The sequence below is a fragment of the Chenopodium album genome, chromosome 25 (genome assembly GCF_948465745.1).
Source record: "Chenopodium album chromosome 25, dcCheAlbu1.1, whole genome shotgun sequence".
NCBI classification, from domain to species: domain Eukaryota; kingdom Viridiplantae; phylum Streptophyta; class Magnoliopsida; order Caryophyllales; family Amaranthaceae; genus Chenopodium; species Chenopodium album.
The window spans coordinates 14,835,148-14,856,798 of NC_137858.1; the positions used below are offsets into that span (position 1 = coordinate 14,835,148).

At 33.4% G+C, this 21,651-nt stretch overlaps 2 protein-coding genes across 2 annotated transcripts; one reads left to right on the forward strand and one right to left on the reverse strand.

The window, feature by feature from the left end:
* The first annotated feature begins 2,238 nt into the window (after nucleotides 1-2,238).
* LOC145614903 (uncharacterized) lies at nucleotides 2,239-5,365 on the forward strand. Its single transcript, XM_081669973.1, has 3 exons — nucleotides 2,239-2,617; nucleotides 3,757-3,921; nucleotides 5,059-5,365. Exons 1-3 carry the CDS (start codon nucleotides 2,327-2,329, stop codon nucleotides 5,182-5,184), a joined length of 582 nt encoding a protein of 193 aa, XP_081526099.1. The 5' UTR covers nucleotides 2,239-2,326; the 3' UTR covers nucleotides 5,185-5,365.
* An 813-nt stretch (nucleotides 5,366-6,178) lies between these two features.
* Nucleotides 6,179-14,070, reverse strand: LOC145613151 (potassium transporter 10-like). Its single transcript, XM_081668214.1, has 9 exons — nucleotides 13,752-14,070; nucleotides 12,888-13,228; nucleotides 12,466-12,691; nucleotides 11,224-11,469; nucleotides 10,244-10,294; nucleotides 9,868-10,128; nucleotides 9,581-9,748; nucleotides 8,332-8,586; nucleotides 6,179-7,293 (listed from the first exon to the last, which is right to left on the reverse strand). Exons 2-9 carry the CDS (start codon nucleotides 13,002-13,004, stop codon nucleotides 6,248-6,250), a joined length of 2,370 nt encoding a protein of 789 aa, XP_081524340.1. The 5' UTR covers nucleotides 13,005-13,228; nucleotides 13,752-14,070; the 3' UTR covers nucleotides 6,179-6,247.
* Nucleotides 14,071-21,651: the final 7,581 nt, after the last annotated feature.

The following is a 21,651-nucleotide window of genomic DNA, read 5'->3' on the forward strand; positions in this document are numbered from 1 at the left end:
AAAAATAAAAATTGTAAAATAGTACAATAAATAGAAGTTACAAAAATCAATCTTAGTGAGTAAAAGTAGTTGTGATAAAGGAAGGAAAACAAAGATTATATTTTTAAACATCAAGGAGTATTTTGATGAATATCCCCTTGCCTAGGCTGTCAAGGCGAGCCTCCCTAGCAGGCGGAAGGGGGCAAAATACATTTTCAAGAAAAATGGCAAAATCCCAATTTCCCGGGCAAACCGAGTAAGCTCGCTCGGTTGGGCACAAGCAACATCATCAACATGAGCTTGCTCGCGGTCGGGCGTGGCCATGCCCGGTAGGGTACATGCGATTCCAAGTTTTCGAACGTCTCTTTGTATTCTTCTTAGATTTCTTTCTTGTTCTCTGATTGATTCCTTATAACCCCCACATTAAAGAAGATGATTAAGGTGATTCAATCTTCATCTTTATGTTGATTTATTCACTCATTGATGATTGAGATTCTTCAATGTTTTTCCATCCATCTTTATAAATTGAAGAATCATTAACCTAATTTGATACACTTGTATATAACTTTCAAACACAAACTTAAACACATATACTCTATATTGGGCATAAGTTATTTGGCTTCAACCTTCCACCCAAAAGTGTCTTTGAGTGAAAGTGGTGTGTTAACTTAGGGAAAGTGCTGGCGAATACAATTGTGTACATCGATTGCGCCGAAATTTCGTTTTCAATTCAGTGAATTTGTTTCACGACACACCGTACTCTTTCCATTATTATAAGATCAACTTTTCGATCTTATTGCTTATTTTTATTGTAGCCTTGAGATACTTCTTATATTACAACAAAAGCAAATTCATCACTCTTATAAAACTTATTTCATTGTTTACATACCTTAAAATCATATTAGATTATTATTACCCCCTAAAACTGTTTGATGCACACCACACACCAATGATATTTGTAAATCGGGTACACAAAAGTTTTTACATATTTTAAAACATAAACAAATCAAAAATGGACCCATGTAAATTAACTATAGTACTTTCAGTAGACTAGTAATCATCCTTCACTAATCACTACTTACTATTCCTCCATTTTTAAATACTTGCTCCACTTTTCTTTTCCGGCCGTTTTTAAATACTTACTTCATTTCCTTTTTTGAAAACCATTCACAATATTGAATTTATTTCTTACACATAGTGGACCGAACATAATACTCTTTCTCCTCCGATTCTTCCACTACTTTTACTTCTTACAATTTTTTATTTTTTCAACTATCCACTGCCTTCATATTTTATTACTTTCTCCAATTTTTCATAAAACTCAGCACATGGAGAAATAGAGCAAGTATTTAAAAACGAAAAGAATATATAAAATTTCAATATAAGTACTAACTCTGTCCGTGCAACAAAAGGGTATCATTTGTGAGCGGAAGAAGTATAAGTTTTGGAGGTTGGAATCATTTATTCATCAAATTATTTAAAAACGAAAAGAGTATATAAAATTTCAATATAAGTACTAACTCTGTCCGTGCAACAAAAGGGTATCATTTGTGAGCGGAAGAAGTATAAGTTTTGGAGGTTGGAATCATTTATTCATCAAATTATTTAAAAACGAAAAGAGTATATAAAATTTCAATATAAGTACTAACTCTGTCCGTGCAACAAAAGGGTATCATTTGTGAGCGGAAGAAGTATAAGTTTTGGAGGTTGGAATCATTTATTCATCAAATTATTTAAAAACGAAAAGAGTATATAAAATTTCAATATAAGTACTAACTCTGTCCGTGCAACAAAAGGGTATCATTTGTGAGCGGAAGAAGTATAAGTTTTGGAGGTTGGAATCATTTATTCATCAAATTATTTAAAAACGAAAAGAGTATATAAAATTTCAATATAAGTACTAACTCTGTCCGTGCAACAAAAGGGTATCATTTGTGAGCGGAAGAAGTATAAGTTTTGGAGGTTGGAATCATTTATTCATCAAATTATTTAAAAACGAAAAGAGTATATAAAATTTCAATATAAGTACTAACTCTGTCCGTGCAACAAAAGGGTATCATTTGTGAGCGGAAGAAGTATAAGTTTTGGAGGTTGGAATCATTTATTCATCAAATTATTTAAAAACGAAAAGAGTATATAAAATTTCAATATAAGTACTAACTCTGTCCGTGCAACAAAAGGGTATCATTTGTGAGCGGAAGAAGTATAAGTTTTGGAGGTTGGAATCATTTATTCATCAAATTATTAAAATCTCCACAATACACATTCGGTTGCGGGCCTTGCGGCAAACCAAACACCCAAACTCCTCCCACTCGTCCACGATCCCACTCTCTCTTTCTTTGTTTCAATGGAGGATGACATAGAGAACATACTATGGACTTCCGAAGATATTTCAAACCGAGTCTCCGAACTCGCTGTTGAACTCACACACGACATCTCCGCCACCGAATTGCCGGTGTTCGTCGGCGTTGCTACCGGTTGTTTTGTGTTTTTAGCCGATTTAGTCCGACAAGTATCGTTACCGGTTTCCATTGATTTAGTTCGTGTTAGCTCTTATGGTACCGGTACTCTCTCTAATGGCTCCCCTTCTATCTCCTCTGACTTGAAGCTCGATGTCACCGACAAACACGTTGTTTTGGTACTTTCTAATTTTTTCATTTATTTATGAATTTTATTTCCTGTTTTATGTTGCAATGTTTAACGTTTGTCAATGCGTATTTTCGAATTTTCAATCAAGAATGACTAACAAATAAGTGAGAAAATTTTGATATTGTAATTGTATTTTAAATTGAGACGAATATTGTAGAAGTCAAAATGTTGCAATATCAAGACTTCCAACACGTTTGTCAGTAGTCAGTACATAACTTCAATGATACGGAGTAAGGAGTACAGGGTATCTTTTTTTCTGTTTACTTGTTAGTATTACCAACAACTTTTAAGCATTTATTTATAATGGACTTAATGGTATAGGTAGTGTTATGATCAATATTTGATTATTCCTCAAAAGAAAAAAAAAATAATAATGTTTGATTAAGCCATTTTACAATGTTTTTACACTTTTGGCTTTATTGCAACTGGTATCTTTTTCTTTGAATGGAGCTGTCAAAGGATTTTCCAACACGTCTATCATAATCTAAGACGAACACAAGTTTAACACGACACAACACACTTGTGAATTGTCTCCTATGATACATATGGATAATAATTTCCGTGTAAGTGAAGAGTTTAAGTGTCCCATCTACTCACTAAGCACTATTGATAAATTTGTCATTTTGGTTGATCTTTTTCTCCATAAGATTAAATTTGTTCAGAATAATATTATCTGGTTTAGTTTGATCTGATTTTTATCTCCACTTTGACTTTATCAGTTATCGAGTGGAGTGTTGTCAGATTTGTCTTAATGTATGTTTTTAAATTATCTAATTAAAACTCTTACTAATATGAAATTTCGTATGTTTGGCAGTAAGCGTACGCCTGTAAGAAAGTCTAGTTAGGTCTCATTTGATTTGATTTGATTTGATTTGATTCCAATAACAATAAGAAATAAAGTTCCTGGAATAAGGTGATAAGAATATAGCTAAGTCAACCAATAGGTGTATTATTAGGATACTTTATATGACATAGTTTGCCTTACCTTGTACTTTGAATGGAATAATTCTGGCAAAATCCTGTTTATGTTAGTTGTTAAATGTCGTAATTCTGTATGATTTTCAACCAAATTCATCAGTGTACATAGTTTCTTTGCTTATGTGCTCCACATTCTTCCTTTGGATTCAGGTTGAGGACATTGTGGATACAGGAAACACCTTATATCGGCTCATTGAACATTTGAAATCAAAGGGAGCATCTTCTGTGTCAATATGCACCTTCCTTGATAAGCCATCAAGGCGGAAGGTTAATATAGAGCTCTTTGGGAAAGGAAAGTTCTATCGAGGCTTTGAGGTAATTTTGCGTTGGATCTAGTTTTTCTGAAAGATTCCTTGTGGTAAACTACTGAAATTGCATCAAATTTATTAAAGTAGAAGGCTACAACAAAATTATCTTCCTTCTAATATCTTCATCTAGAGTTCATTGGTATGGTCCAGATGAAGACTGTTATCTAAACGTAAATGATGTGCAACACCTAACCAGATCAGGATGGTACTATAAAACTTCTGACAAGTGAAAACCAAACTGGTTCACCTCAGGCCTCCCCAAGGTTTATGGAGTACTACCAAATTTATTGCTCTATTCGTGTAACTGATATTTGTGGTTTTAGAATCAAAGCATGCAGCTGGCACTTGCCTTAACTGCTGTGTGTTTGATGCAATTTCTAATTATTAGAATTATGAAAACAACCCGTCAAATAAAGAGAAGCTTATTAGCATTTTCTTTTTGTCTTAATCTTTATTTGATTCTTGAACCTTAGTTTATTCAGTATCTATGTGAAAATTCTGGTCACTTAAATACTTAATCTGAGGAAGTAATTGAATTCATTGTTTGATTACGATCTTATTTAACTCGGTTGTATTAGTTTGACTAGGCAAGATAAGCTCATGCTTTGATGAGGACAGTAAAGCTCATTCCGTTCATTCATTTGAAAGTTATAATACTGATAAAAGTCATCACTTTGTATTTTCCTTAGCTGTCCATGGTGCATTGATACTCGGTTGTGCTGTGTAAATTTTAAACTGAATTGAATTTGATCAACTAATATTAGGACCACAATATTTAATTGCATGGTTGTATGGGGCTGCTGCCTGCTAGTCTTGTGGTTGTTGCACCAGAATGCTCAATATTAAAGGGCAGCGGCCTATTGTTTATGAGAAGATGCTCCTACAATTTATAACCATGCTGGCTGTACTTAATACAACCGGTGAATACGTGAAGTAACTTTTGAAAATTAAAATGATGAAAGTTATGTTCTTTAACGATGCTTGAGACTGTTGGGTGTCATAATGTTCCTTCAGTGAATTAGATGAACTATTTTGGATTTACCAAAAATTAGATGATTAACTTTCAATTCACTAAATGATTGTATTTAAATTTGTGTCTACTTAGAATTCAGGATATGATGTCTAACAGTTATAGTTTTGGCAGTGTCCAGATCATTTTGTGGTAGGCTATGGAATGGACTTTGCTGAGCTCTATCGCAATCTTCCATATGTGGGCGTTCTGAAGCCCAGATGCTACCGAGGAGTCAAAGAGGAACTTCCAAATAATTGAGGCTAGAAAGTTGTATGTCTACGTCGTTGACAAGAAGATAGTATATACATAATCTTGATACGTCCGCAATTCCTTGCTGGATGTTTTGAACATCAGCATTGTGTTTATTCTCTAGCTGTAAGTTGTAAATGCCTTTTCTAGTTGAATAAAAGTGCAAATCTTCTTATAATTCATGTGCCAATGATAATCAGTGTCTCATTGTCATCTATTTCACTGTTTGAGTTAACATACATAGAATTTATACTTGACTGTGAATCAGCACATTCTAAACTTGTGCTGGAAGATCATACACCCTGCATCACAAAATAACAGACCACATTTGATCTATCTGGGTCCGTTTTGGAAACTTGGCTATTTAACTTTAACCATAACTTTCCTTCATTATTCAAATTAAATATCTACCATACATATATACAGCACTTTTGTTTGGAATTTCTTAATGAGTGTATCATCAAGGATAATATGAGAAAGCAGTAACTATTTGCAGCAGGTAATCTAACCAAGGACTCGAAGATCGCTGAACTGCAAGATGTGGAATAGCATTTAGATGCATATCAATTCCCAGGGTTCCAAATTTGGTTGGTTAAAATTATGTCCCATTATATATCAAGTCTTATCTAGGATTAGCAGTTAAAAGTCTATGGTTAAAGTACGCGTTAATGTGTAGCAGGCTCATTAGCATGGGGCATATCAGTATTCCACAGGTAGGCTGGAGATATAATAGGCATAACAAATTCAGCTAAGCATTCGGATCTATAATGATTTCAGGCTAAATGATTAAATTTTAGCTAGCTAAAAGGAGGCGAAAGGACTCTTACCAGTTTGTGTTAGCTCTTCATGGTGTGAAGATTTTACTGACGAAACGATTCTTACCAGTTTGTGTTAGCCCTTTATGTTGTGAAGACTTCACTAGTCTGGGTTCCTGTAGCGTATCTCTTGTACAACGATGTGATACATCTTCTGCTCATTTATAGCTTGGGATTTTGTACTAATCTTATTAATTGATGACAAATTTTTTTTTACTTTTTTTCCCTTATTGATGAAATTATGGAATTGAATAATGTCATACATAAAATACCTGACCAACGTTTAACAGACTCTCATGAGGAACATTAAAGATCACGCTATGCTCTCTACAAATCTTCCTAAGAAACGCATAGATATAATCAACAGCAATCTTTTTATACAACCTTGAATCTTTTCTTGCTTTCACCACAGTGTTGCCCAATATATGCACCACCCCAGAATCTCTACAACTATTCAAGAACTCCAATTCATCAATTTCATTTTGGCTGCTGGTCTGCCCGGACGACCTTGGCCTAAGTTGTAGTAGTCGCAAAGGAGAATTGGCAGGCATAATGGAATCCCCTGATTCAATTGTGTGCTCGAACTCAGTCATTATTGTTGTGCCATTATCCAACAGGCAGTCTCTAGACTCAGCTGTTTGCTGACCATATATACTGCTGTATTCTTCAGAATCAGTACACCCTTCCATCATAGACTCAAGGCGAACAAACATGAAAAGGTTATGAAAGAGTTTCTTCTCAAAATCATCATCTTTCTTATGGAGGTCCTTGTAACCGTACCTCGCAACACAACGGAACATATGGAAGTTCTTAGGCCCAATCCGCTTCACAAGAAATCTCTCATCTTCTGGGACTGTATACACTGGAAGGTATTTTACACATACAAAAACAACCACTGAATGGATGGCCGGCAAGTTGGTAATGAAGTGAGAGAAAATACTGGGGACACCACTGGCTAGCTCGGTGTACACAAGTCCAATTCCTGGTACCCTTACCAGCCCAAGGCTTGGGCCAAGGCCAAGAATCCAAGCCATCGAGACCTTACTATGCATTTCGAACTCATATCGTTTCACAGTTCCATAGTGCCAAACCACCATGACAATGAGAAAGGCAGCTGCAATGACAAGGGGGACCCATCCACCTTGATCAATTTTGAAGAGAACAGCTGAGAAGTAGGTTAATTCCACCAGTAATGACAAAGCAGTGAAGATCAAGACGAGTATCCAGTGCCATCGCCAAACCAGCAACATAATTAGAATCATGAGGAATGTGGTGGCTAACATGACTATCACAACTGCTGTACCTGTCAACAATGAAGATGCACCAAGTTTTAAATTACTATGATATATGGATGTACACCTGTCTCTCACCAGACGGGAAGACTGAAAAGCACTATTCTGTTCAGGTGCATTAATATTGTCAGAAACAGATTTTTTTACAGAAAACAGAATGACATATAGCTATCAATGTAGCCAGTCATCTGGAATTTCCCAATCACATTTTACAACATTTTGATTCTCAACAATAAATTACATGCTGAGATGCTAATACCAAATGCATAGATTTTATATGCTGACACATATTAATTCCCAATCACAAATGCATAAAGGTTGGAAAGATACAGAAATTTCAGCTGGCTATCAGCCGGATTTATTTTAGCTCAATCATGGTCAAAACACTGTTAGACATTAGAGTAAATGTCTAGCACCCCTCCACAGGGTAGGCAATAATCTTAAAGATACTAAAACTTACATTACCACAAAGCCTGACATGAGTGACATCAGAATTCAAGAAAATTAAATTTTTGAATCTTATTGACAGTAAAGATGCCAAAAATCCATCTAAAAGCTTTTTAAAAGATACTCATTAGTCATTACTCGGTATATTTTCTAGTACTCCATTAATCACTCAAGGATTAGCTAAAGGAATTTTCATAATATTATTTAGCATATTATTTGGTACAGTTTGTGATAAGAAATGATTCTTATATCTTCTTATGTTTATTTGTCATCCCTAGAGTCATCTAATCTGCAGTGCGCTTTTAATACGCAGAACGATATTTGCTAGACTATTATGTTAGAGTATTAGATAACACTGGTCATCCCATTAACAGTTGTAAAGTGGAATTTTCCTGAATCCTCGATAAATTAGTATCAGAACCCAGGCAATGCAAGAGCCTCGATAAATTAGTATCAGAACCAAGGCAATGCAAGAATAATTCTCTACAAGGAAATGCTAATGGAAAGGACAAGCTACAAGCACATAATAACTTCATAACAAATGCAAGTCTTTTTTTTAAAAAAAAAAACAGAACAAAACAGAACAAAAGAATCAAACTTACCATAAGCATTTCCAATCTGATTTTGGTTCCTAAATCCAGCAGTTACAGCTATGCAAAGGACCATAAGAATCCAGTTGATATCTGGAATGTATACTTGCCCGAGAAATTTCTTGGAAGTGTGTACTACTTTAACTCTTGGAAAGCATCCTAAAGCAAGAGCCTGCTTTATAATTGAAAACGTTGCAGATATGGTTGCCTGACTTGCAACGATGGCGGCCAAAGTTGCTACGACGAAGACTGGCCAGTAGATGCTATCTGCAATTAAAAATAATAAACTCAAGCATGACAATCAAGAAAGACAATTGTATCATTATTCCTGTACCATAGACCTCATTTGAACAGCACAAATTAGTTTATTTCCAGTTGATTGCGATTTTACACTTGTCTAGTTGTCTTGATAATTACAATCATAGTCTGAACCCATGGAACGACACCCAACTACCCAAGATAAACTAAAGACTTGTAAATTTGTAATGGTCTTTTATTTTCTCTCCCCTCATTGTTCTTTTACAGAAGTCAATCCTTCTACAAGTTATCAAACTCTGTGTCCAGGCGACCAGGCTTGGTAAATTGATGTTTTTCAGATTTGGGACAATTAGTGTCACCCCCTGACACTCATATCTAATATTAGCATAAATTTATTAACATATTAGATAGATACATAAGCATCCTATGTATGGCAACTCCTGAATCCTATTACAAAAGACAATTATTTTTTAAATGTTCTCTTCACATGTCAGCCAAACTACTTTATTAAAACACCATTTTCTTTTCTTTCTGAAGTGCACTATCAACCCATTAATAATAATTGTGCTAATAGGATATGCAAAGTCCCTTGTGAATATCTAAAGGTCATGCACGTCCTATTGAAAAATATTTGTTTTCCATTATCACTCAAACTCACATCTCTAAATGTCAATAGTTAATTATGACAAGAAAAAGACAGACAAGTTGTTTAATATTGAAATTCTAACTTTATGCCACTCCCTTAATTTCTAATTTAAACTTAAACCAAATAAACCATCTATGCAAGTATAGTAGTAGTTACTATATCCTGGTCCTTCGTATGAGTTATGACTTGTATTATCTTTAGACCCCACAAACGGGCAACTTCACAAAATTATGGAACCCACCCCCTACATCAATCCCCCTCATCCTTGCATTTAATCTTTTAATTAAGCTATATTATCTGATAATATTATTGCAAATGTATATGCACAGGAAAAAGAAAGGTCGAGCTGAGATAAACCTGGTATTGAGTGATAGAATGCATCTTCCACATGGTCTCGATGATTTACTAGATAAGCAGCTTGTCCTGAATATGCTAGAAGAAGGCAGGGGAATACAATTACTGTGAATGCTATTTGTACAGCCAACACCGGAAAGTGAGCCAAGTCAGCAAACAATGCTTCTGTCCCTGTCATTTTTACGATTGAGGATTGAACAGAAAACCTTTGCATTAAATTTTGAATCTGTACTATTAATTTAATAAAGATGAAGACATGGCAACAACCTTTTTATGAGATGATTTCTTACCAGTTATACTTAACATGATTCCTCCTAAAGAGGTCCATCCATCTTTCCCCCCTCCTTTGAGATAGCGATACAGATAGACTGGTGAAAAAGCTTTCAGTACACTGCTATCATATTTCCATATGTTGAATGCACCAATGCCTCCAATCATGAGAAACCAGAGTAGCACAATTGGTGCAAAAAGCCACCCAACCTTATCAGTACCATAGTGTTGCAAGCTGAACAAACCCACCAGTATCACAACAGCAACAAGCACAACCACATCTGCACACCACAAGAAATACATCAAAAATATGGAAATAATTGCTGCTCAACATTTTTCCACAAAGATCACATTAAAAGAAATAATAAACAAAGCAGAGAGAGGAAGAGGGACTACCATTACTCAAATTGGGGTGGTCGACCTTAATCCCACCAGAAGCTGAAAGAACTGCAAACAGAACAAGATTTAGTGGATAAATATATTCGTAGAAGAGCTTAAAGATGCTATAAACTGTCTTTGACAATGTTGATAAATCATAAAGGAATTGATGGTATACTTTGTAGAAAACTAAGAAAACTATATGAATCAACATATAGTAAAATAGGTTGGAAAGATTTTAAAATTAACTTTTTTTTTAATAAACATGTTAAACGCAAGCCCAAGAAGAAAACATATAAATATTTTTTACTTCTTGACAGGGACCTATCTATGCTGCTGCACATCTTGATCTATAAACACCTTCATCATCATAATCCCCAGAATAATCTCTTTTTAAGCCACTAAGATATCCAAAATGATGGTTGGAGTAAATCTTAAGCATTCTGGCAAAAGATGGGGAAAGATGAGTCATCAGAGACTTGCATCATCTAATAGCAATCATTACATACAAATACAATGGCTGAGGTCACATTTATTTTGATCATGGACTAGTTTATTTACAATGGAAATCTAGTCTCAGGAAGTCACGAGAGGCGTTGAAAGTATGTGCCAGCAACTCAGCAAGTCCAGCAAGTAAAAAACGATAATATACGAGATGTCATTTGAACATTCAAGATTAAACCCATCAAAACTTTAATTTCACAAATTCAACGCCTCTGTCGTTGATTTAGTCCACTACTTCAGTTATATGATTTCATAGCCTCTCAAGTCTCAAACCCTATCGTGAATTATCTGTCAGCTCAACAACCGCATCTTTGAAAGAGAAAAGAGTGTAATGAGGTAGACTACAAAAATCAACCATTTATTCTCCATTACTAGCTTATTTCTCAACATGCATTAGTACACGTTCTTGGGGGCATTGGATTTATATCCTTACGCTTAACATGTAATTAATATAAAACTAGAATACAATAATGTGTTAGGAGTTCAGCATATACCTGATATTGCTGGAGTGAGAATTCCATCTCCAATTACCATGCAAGTACCAACAAGAACAAGGAGAAGTAGAGTATTTTTTCTGGATGAATATTTCTCTAGCCATTGCCTGGTTTTTGAAGCAAATGATTTTTCTTGGAGCCTAAAGCGACTATATGTAGTTAAATCCTCATCTGTTCTATGCCGGTTTGGAATTGTATTTACATCAGCATGTCTACATAGCAATGAATAAAGCGCAAATGTACCCCCTGCACCAGATAAATAAAAATTCCTTATCAAAATTAGATGAATAGAGCAGAAATTATAATCAAGTAATTAGTCCCTCGATACTATTACTGGCTTACTGCCATTATTACAGAGTACACCTCTGACATGCAGAGTAGTGGACCCCCAGTTCTCAAGAAATCACTTATAAAATGCACCAGTAACATCAACAAAATCTTAGCCTTATATCCAAACTTATAATCTACTGCTTAGATGAAATCATCACAATAACCTTCAATAGGGTAACATTAACACACATTTTTGCACAGTTACACTTGTCCCTACTGGAGAAAATAAACATATCAGGTATTTGCTGCAAATGTTTTAGGCATCTTAGTTGGAGTTTAGACCAACATTATCTCATTAGAAATACATACTTTTGGTTCCATAACATCATACTTTTACGCCATAAGACTCATAGGTCATAACTATCAATCTTAGCATGTTTTACATATTAAAATAGATTTAAATGTAGAGTACAGATTATGACTGAGAATTCCAATATTAAATACCAGAGTAAGAGATATGCTGCAAGGACCTAGACATATTGGGCAATGGATTTGCAAACTGCAATTTAGGTTAAGAACTCGAGATTTATGAATTCAGTAAATAGCATTTGGTTGTCTGTGAGGGCAATCTACATCAGTAGTACCACATATCTAATAATTAGTGTCATGAAATTAAAGTGATAATAGAAAATGTCAAGAAAAGTGACGGATTGTGAAAATTTAACTAAGAACATTTGGCATCTTCCTTTGAGTATTAAATTAAGCAACCCTAGATTAATAACATTACAAGAACTAGATATGTCTCGTCACTGTGCAAAGCGTGTCTTTATTTGAAGCATTAAAATATGAGAAGAAAATCAAAGTAGCTTTAAACAAAAGCATAAGATGAGTATTGTGCATGAATGTCATCACTTCAGCAATTTATGAGTTAAATCGAAATAAAATGAAACCACAGAGAGGTTTGATCAGTACCTTGACCATTATCATTTGCTCTGCAGACAATGAAAACATACTTCAACAGTGGGACTAGGGTGAGGGAGTATATTATCAACGAAAGTGCACCGATCACATCATCATGATGTTTCACTCCATGCGGAAATGTATTGAAGAAAACATACAGTGGGGATGTGCCCAAGTCTCCATACACTACTCCAAGACTTTGGAATGCCAACCGTAGAAGCACTAGAGTTGAAAATTTCTGCAGGAATCAACAAGGTCTTGCAGTTAGAAGATACCACACAGTTAATTACTTGGACTAGGTAAACTATATCTGCCGGCCAAAAAAACATGGTATTGCTACATAAAATTTCATATAAATACGAAAACAAGCATACAAGACCTTCAGTGAGGTAACAATCTCATTTAAAAGTACTGCAACATATGCTCTATCATACCTTTTCTCGGTATGCATTCTTAAGCTTTCCTGCCTCTTCATCCATGGGCTGATCGAGGGTCTGATCCAAATCCCACATACTCCCTTTATTCTCGGTATCCTCATTAACCGAAGCCATTGATTAGTACTAGTACCTAACAATCTCAATACCCCTCTTGAATTGTGTATAAGCTGCCGTAGCTGCCTTAACTTCCCCAGCACAATCGCCAGCACAATTGCGAAAGACCAAAAGTCCAAAGTCCAAAATTAATACCAAAGGACAATGGAAAACCAGCAACTATGACAATGGACAGCAACTTTCACAAAATGCTTCTATATACAATTATACATGCTTCTCCAATTCTGCAACATTCAAACAACTTATAAACAAACCTACACACAAACTCAGCCTCGAATTCGACTCGAATTACTTGAAAATTAAACCAACTATCAATGTTCAAGTTGGCAACAACTATAATTGCATGAATTCAGTTCAAAGATGCTCAGAACACTTCAATCCAATCATTGAGATCAACTACAGTAGCAACTAGCAACTTGGAACATAATTCAAGTACATACAAATTATATTCCAAAATCCAAATTTAACTCACATCAATAATTGCATGAATCAGTTCCAAAATTTCTAAAGAGATTTGGAAACAAAGAAATTCCAAAAGCTCAAAAAATAATGCAAAACAAAATAATTACACTTCCATATCCAAAACAGATAGAATTAATATAGATCACAATACTTTTTTTCTTTATTGAGTAATAACAATTCTCAACCACAAAACTCAAAAAACCCAGATATTTTTTTTCCCTTTTTTCTACAAATAAATACAACCCAGAATTTTTTTTTTATATAAAATCAATTTTTCTCACATACCCATCGATGAAGGCGGCTAAAGAATTCTCCTAGTAGTTGCAAAATTCCATTTTGAGCTCTTCAAATGATCTTGAATCACTAATTTTTTGAGCAAAATTTAGAGTTTCGAACCCAAAAAAATAAACTATTTAAGCAACTTAAATAGTTAAGATTTGAGAAAAAAAAAGATAACAGGTCTAATTTGACAACCAACTTACTGTTCTGCTATACAAGAGTGTATTTTTTTTATTTTTTATTTTTTATTTTTTTTTTTTCAACTACAAGACAGAGCTAAGCTCTGAGATACTGCCAGCAGACAACTACTGATACCTTTTTTAAGAGAGAGAAATGGAAACGAACGGTTAATTCTCTTAATTGTTTTTTTCACGTGACCTGTTTTATTTACTCTCCAAAATCTTCATTTTTAGATTTCGCTACACTTTGATTGGCACATGAGTTACTGAGTTATTAATATACAACTTTAACAATTAATGTTTTCAAATACTAAAGTTGATGAATTGAAATTTACTTACAGATTAGTCCAAAATCATTTTATATACTCCGTAGTAATATAACATTTTTTTGGTATATATTGGTATACAATATACTCCGTGATCAAGTAATTATATAAACAATGTAAAAATCAAACTTGCTATTAATCTGAACTAGAGATTATATTACAACCGTATGATATTGTATTACTATAATTACAAAGTGTTGATATTACAATTGATAATAAGTAAGAATAAAAATCGAATCTCATTTACACCACTTCATTCTCAAGTTAATATTTGCAGTTTTATTTTTCATTTATAAAGTCATTATTTAGATTTAGGGTCAGTTCACATCAGCTTAATCTCAGTTAATTTCAGATTAGCTCCCAATTTTCTTTTCTCATAAATTATTCATTTCAGCTCAGTTCAATTTAATTCAACTCCAATCAGTTCAGTTAAGTTAAGTTTGGTTCAATTCAGCTCAATTCAGTAATATGAACAGGCCCTTGAAGATACTCAGTATCTTTTTTGTGTGTATAAAGTCAGTTTTTAAGATTTTGATTGAATTATATTTTAAAATAGTCTTTTAAACTGTACATGCAGATTTACAAATAAATCAATATTTAATAGTACAACATGTAGAATTAAGGGGAAGTCATACATGTAGGTAAGAAATTAATATTTAATCAAGGAATGATTGAGATCTAGGATACTCTAATTAATTTTATGGCTGCTTATAATAATAAAGTATAAATATGGTGGACCCCGTAATTGATAAGAGTCTGTGTAGTCATCTATATTCTGTGGATCACACATCAGTTATACAACTCTGTTTTTCTTTCTCTTTTTTTTTTTTTTTTGAAAAAAAAAATATTATTATTTATTATTAATTTTTTTTTTTTTTTTTTTTTTAGTGTATGAAAACAATTATTGTTTTTTATTACTTAGATTAGATTTAGGCCATGTGTGCCTAAATCGTGAATGAATCAAACTAATGCTCCGTACTTTCCTCTCTAAAGACATAACCCATTTAGCAAGAATACAATTTATTATTGATTATAGGATTGGAGGAAGGTGAGTGGTCAATTTGTGTACATCAAGCAAGTCTTAGTGCTCACATGTAGAGCTCTAACATTAATTCCTTCCTAGAGGTATTAATAGTTCACTTTATAAGTTCAATAAAATTTTATCTCAAAATTATGTGGTGATTTTCCTAGCCTCATAAGGTGAACATAACTTTTTCTTTTTTTTTTAAGATATCATGTTAGTCAGGCCTGAATCACAAACAACTGAAACAAGAGTTCTCTTTATTAGTCCAAGATGGTTCCTCCGAACTTTAAAATAATGTGGACAAAAGTTGACATAACTTTCTATTTTATTCTATGCAGGATCACATCTGAATACATACTTTGTGTTACTTTTACGATCGCTTAATGTAGAATAACACTTTTCACTCACAGTCAGTTTGTCATGGACTGAATAGTTTTATGTATGAATCTTGGCCAAGTGAGAGATTTTGAGGAAGACCTTTTTTTATTGGACATGGTATTCTATGTATATAAAGTTTGAGTTAAAGGTACCCCATATGGATATTATCAATTAGTGTATTAAGAGGTAAATCTAGTTATTAAAAGGATGGTTGAATGAGTTTGAGTTACAATAAAGAGTTTTTGTACGACAATGTCAAAATGACACAGTAGCTTAATTTGATGAAAATAGGCATCGTAAATTTAGTAGTGTTATACACGCTCACTTTTTTCTCTCAGTCTCCCCCCTTCACCTTTTTTTCTTGCTCATTTATTGGTCCACTTATCAAATTAAACCATGACTTGGATTTAGGGATGGCAGTGGGTCAAGGTAAATGGAACACCCACCCGTGGGTGGAGATGGAGGGAGGTTTGGCGGGTGATGGGGCGGGGATGTTTAACACCCCCAAATCTCCTTCTACGGAAATACTAGTATAATACGTATAATTATACCGTAGAGATAGACTTGGGCGTGTTACCGCCGCGTAATTACGCAAGGCTACTCAAAATACTTAACTTAATAACAAAAACTTGCAGCGGAAACTCAACTTTCTTTTATTAATACTTATGAAAATAGTAACATTGTTATGAGTGCTTAAAATAAACACAAGAGCAACATTCCTAAACTAGGTGAAGCGAATCCCGGGACTCCCATATGCTCATTCATAACTCCACCTGAAAATAGTCAACACTGCTTACCATTACGGTAAACAGGGCGAACCAAAACAAATAGGAAATACGGATTAGCAAAATATGCTAAGTACGATGCGTGCAGGATAATGTAAACTCAATTTATTCGCAAACATGTTTTAAAACCAATTTCCAATAAATAATCCAATAATTCCAAAACTCATGATTCAAAACCAATTCCAATGATTCAACATGTAAAATAATTGATAAACCAATTCCTTTAAAAATCCAATTCCTTTTTGAACCAATTTCTTTAAATTCAATTCCTCACCCAAGTGTGCACACCCCCCAAGCTAGTCTCCTTATATTACAAGGATATTCTTGAGGAAAGACTAGGTCATACAAAGTCCATAGTCTTATCAATAAACCAAATCCGCATAGTGGGATTACCAACATGCTTATAAAGCATTAATAATAATAATATTTCAATGGTTCTATAATAAATCCTTTTAATATCGAATAATTCCAATATAATTCAAACTCCTTCCACATATTTTAAAAATCAAAACCTTTTAAATAAATACTTGAGAATAAAATCTCATATTAACACTTTTCAAAATCAATAACTCTTCCTTGAAAAAACCTTTTATTTAATACAATAAACTTTTCAAATCAATTCCTTTAAACATGATAAGTAATTCGATCAAACCATTCAAACACATGATTTAAAAATCAATCATTCAAAATACTTTTATCAATACCTCCAAATATAATTTATTTCAAAATCACAATTCAAATCAATTTAATTCAATCAAATCATATAAAACATGTTATTCAAACCAATTACTTTCAAAGGTATCTAGCCACCTAACGTACCTTGATCCTTGCTTAGCAAACACACCAAAAGAACCACATAGCAAAACACACCAAAAGAACCTCAAGAATCTTGATAGAACACACCCTACAATAAATATAACCTTAATCAATATAAGGTTAACAAATAATTAAAAACCCTATTTTATCATAAACATCATTAAATATATGATTTTATTTAATTAAAACTACTCATAATAATTTTATATTAATCTCCCATAATAATAATAATAATGATTGAATAAGAGAAGAGAAGAAGAAAAGATAAGAAACCAAGGAAAAGAGAAGAATTGGATTTGCGTAGGAAATAATAGGCAGAACTTGCAGAGGCTATAACTCCTTCGATATAACTCCGAATTGGGTGATTCTTGAGCCTAACCTCAAGGATTTTTTGAGATGAACAATCTTCTGTGAAACGTCAATACCCCAAAAACTGACCAAAAGTGCCCAAAAATTGGCTTCAAAGATAAACGGGATGATTTGTGTAAAATTAAGGAGAAGAAAAGAAGAGAATTGGTGTGAAGAATGTGAGAGGTATGAAGGGGTATTTATAGGCTAGTATGAGCATGAATTATGGTAGGAAAATGTAGGAAGAATTATGGTAATTAGGGTTTAAGAGATTACTTGGAGAAGTGAATAAAGAATTAAGGAAAGTTTGGATATTAAGGTGATTGTGTATACTTGAATATGGAAGGTATGTATGTCATGAAAAATAATAAGGAAATTAAAATTACTTGGGGAATAATCAAGAGGAACAAAAGGCAAGAGAATATGATGATTGGATACTAAAAAGATGGAAAATTAGAATTAAGAAAAATAGGAGATTCCCTTACTAGTAATTAGGAAGATTTTGCTCTGTTTGAGGAATAAAAATAATTGTGTAAATAAAAAAGAATAATTAAATAAATAATTAATTAATTAAAATACCAATTATTCACCAATAATTAACTAAGAAAATCATATTTTCTATACATTGAAAATCCAAATTTCCTAGCTAAATAAATGGGAATTTTCGGCCATAATAATTAATTTATAAAATATTATTTTTCTTAAATTAAAATATCCGAAATATGTAAATAATCCGGTTTTTAAAATAAGATAAATGGATAATAAATCTTATCCAAAATATTGATTAGTTTTCAAAATGCTTTTGGCGCCAAAATATTGGCTCCAAATAATAAATTTACTAAAATACCCTTTTTATAAAATAATCCTTAATTAATTAATTAGGAAAATACGTATGAAAATACGGGGTATTACAGGATGGGTATAAAATGTGTACCTATGCCATGGGTGATTGGGCGGGTATGGATTTTAGAGTAGACTCGCCTCATACCCGCCCCGCCTCGTACCCGCACCATATTTCCTTTAGAAGAGTTTAAAAGTTATGAAACTTTATACCCCCTAAGGCCCAATAAAGCTTGAATAGTAAAATCCTAATTTTTGTAACCTAATTTGATATAATTGACATTAATGTGAAACAATACAGCATCATGACAATGGGTTTGGGACGGTTTAGGGGCAGGTATAAGGTGGTTATGGGTGATAGGGCGGGGAGCTGGGGATAGATCCTATCTTATACTCGGTGGGGCGGGGATGGATGTGGATATTGTAACACCACGGGTGGTGGGGCGGGGATGGGTATAAGATTTTTAGGCGGGTATGGGTATGGTCGTATGGAGGTACCATCATCTGGATCTGACCCGCCCCATTGCCATCCCTACTTGGATTGACTTGGCCCAATACAAAAGTGACCCTCTTTTGACCCTACATTGAAAAAGACAATGCGAAAGAAGGAATAGAACTTCGAAGCGATGGGCTATATCACACTATGAACGAAAAGATGCACAAGCTAGATATATTATCCAATCCCTTGACTTGAACCTTAACTTATACAATCTGTATGGTTAGAATTCATGTCCGAACCCGGAATTAGGCATTGATTCCCATCTTGGTCAATCAATCGGCCTGCTTAGGCCTCCTTTGGTTCATCAAGGAAAAACCGAGATCCAAGAGAGTGCATAGTCATACTCCGTTCATACAATCTGTATGGTTAGAATTAATGTCCGAACCCAAAACTAGGCATTGATTCCCATCTTGGTCAATCAGTTGGCCTACTTAGGCCTCCTTCGGTTCATCAAGGAAAAACCGAGATCTAAGAGAGTGCCTAGTCATACTCCCTTCATACAATCTATGGTTAGAATTAATGTCCGAACCCGAAACTAGGCACTGATTCCCATCTTGGTCAATCAATTGGCCTACTTAGGCCTTCTTCGGTTCATCAAGGAAAAACCTAGATCCAAGAGAGTGCCTAGTCATACTCCCTTCTTGGTCTACTTCGGTTACAACTTGATCTACGGTGCAATCAAACCAAGTGCAAGGAAACCGGTTACAAGATTAGGAAGGTCAGTTTCAACCCACATTATTGGTCCTAATTCAATCTACCTAATAACTACGTGTAATCTACGTATTTGGAGGTGATGATCTTCTTAATCCTCCCTCTTACTTCCAAGTTCGTGGACTACAACTATTGGACCGAAAAAATCACGAGGTTTGAGATATGACTGTGGTTTTTTAACTTAAAAAATGTGGCTGATTTATACGGGTTTATTTTTAAATTAAATCATAGTAACTTAAAATTTTGCAATTAATATTCAAAAGTTTGAAATTTTATGTAATTTATTATAAACCCAATATTAATATTTGGTAGGTGTATTAAATAGTGTCAAAGTTATACAAAGTATTTGCTAACATTCATTGTTGTGCTTCCTTAAAGAAAAAAGGTCCCCTCCATGTGATCCTATACAAACATTATAGCATATCATATTTTAAAATTAGAATTAAATGAATATATGTTAGTAATACCATTTAAGGAAATCATGCATTTTTGTGTATATCATGCAACACTTATACTTTGAAAAGCATTGCAATGGTCATGAACAATAAGCAAGTCATACTCAATGAATATGTTATTCTTTTGGTAAATTACCCTAAATCAAACAAATAGGTGCTCAACTTCTGGAAGCTCATTTCAAAAAGATCGTATTAAAAAACAAGCTGCTTCAACATGGTGTAAAACTCGTTCAAGGCTTACATTTGACAAATTATCCAATTGTTGGTCCATAAAACTTGTAAGAGTTTATAATTGCCTGTATTAAACTTGTACTTCCTCTGTTTTTTAATAGTTGCAATACACCTTTTATCACGCTTTTCAAGGAGGTGATTAGGTTAGGTAAACGAATTAATTAAGCTATGAAATTTTAACCGTAGCAACTTATCAATTTCTTCTTATCAGTGGTAAAAATTTGTGATTTAATTTATCCGTTTACCAAGTCTAATATCTTCCTTAAAATGCGTGCCAAAGAGGTGTGTTGCAAGTAAATAAAAACGGAGGAAATATAATTTAAATCTTATTTAAATTACCTTCAAAATTAATCGGGTTACATATAGGATCGATCAAGTTCCAATGAAAACTAATTCTATAATAAGAGTTTCGAACCAAATTCATAGGTTAAAGTAGAGAAAAATTGTTAAAGTAAATTATTTTACTTTAGAAGTAAATACCTAATTATCCAAATCCCTTGCACAAATTATTTCTACTATTAATGAAGAAAAATATATTAGTTATCATAAATTAGCAGCTTTAATGACAAAATTTTCAATCTCAATGATTAAAGGATTGTTTCGGATAAATTTCCATTAATTTAATGTTAAAAGTAAATGAAAAATAAGTAAAGGTAAATGAAATTAGTCAAAAGTAAATTAAATTGCTTTAAAAGTGAATAAAAGGTAATAAAGTTTGAAAAGCTGCGGAATTATATAAATTACATAAATGCCATTAATGAGCACGGAGAACACCTTGTCCACTCGTTTATGATGACCTAAGGGTTCATATTGGTTCCTTGTTCTCATTTTAACCTTAGGTTCTCACCACATGATCTTGAAAAAAAAAAAAAATACATGAGTTTAATTGGTTGAATCTGAGTTTTCATATGAAACATGATTCAAACAATTAAACATGACAATACTTATTTAATTGATATACCTTTATGGCTGCATCTGATGAGAAGAAAGATTAAAATTAGTGGGGTTCAATCAAATACTTCAAGATTAACTAACGACCTAGCATAATATCTACTTCTTTACTTTTTATTTTTATTTTTTTATACTGTACATTGTTTCAATTAGTGCATCACTTCGAATTATGCACGGTTTACTAAATAACTTTGACTTTTGAGTATGTAATTGTTGTTATAAAACGTTATCGGATTAATCCCATATTTTAATGCACTTTATAACATCAAATTTTTTTTTTGTAATACTCAAGTCCCGTGATCAAATATCTTTAAATAATTGCTCTTACCGCTCTTAAACTTTAACTAGATTAAGGGCCTGTTC

Bases quoted from the DNA above. Each gene is read 5' to 3' on its own strand.
- LOC145613151 (XM_081668214.1), bottom strand. From the start codon at position 13,004: ATGGCTTCGGTTAATGAGGATACCGAGAATAAAGGGAGTATGTGGGAT. The intron at 12,692-12,887 runs GTATGATAGAGC...TGATTCCTGCAG, and splicing joins AGAATGCATACCGAGAAAAG to AAATTTTCAACTCTAGTGCT. The intron at 11,470-12,465 runs GTACTGATCAAA...TATCTGGTGCAG, and splicing joins AGCAAATGATAATGGTCAAG to GGGGTACATTTGCGCTTTAT.
- LOC145614903 (XM_081669973.1), top strand. From the start codon at position 2,327: ATGGAGGATGACATAGAGAACATACTATGGACTTCCGAAGATATTTCA. The intron at 2,618-3,756 runs GTACTTTCTAAT...CTTTGGATTCAG, and splicing joins CCGACAAACACGTTGTTTTG to GTTGAGGACATTGTGGATAC. The intron at 3,922-5,058 runs GTAATTTTGCGT...TAGTTTTGGCAG, and splicing joins AGTTCTATCGAGGCTTTGAG to TGTCCAGATCATTTTGTGGT.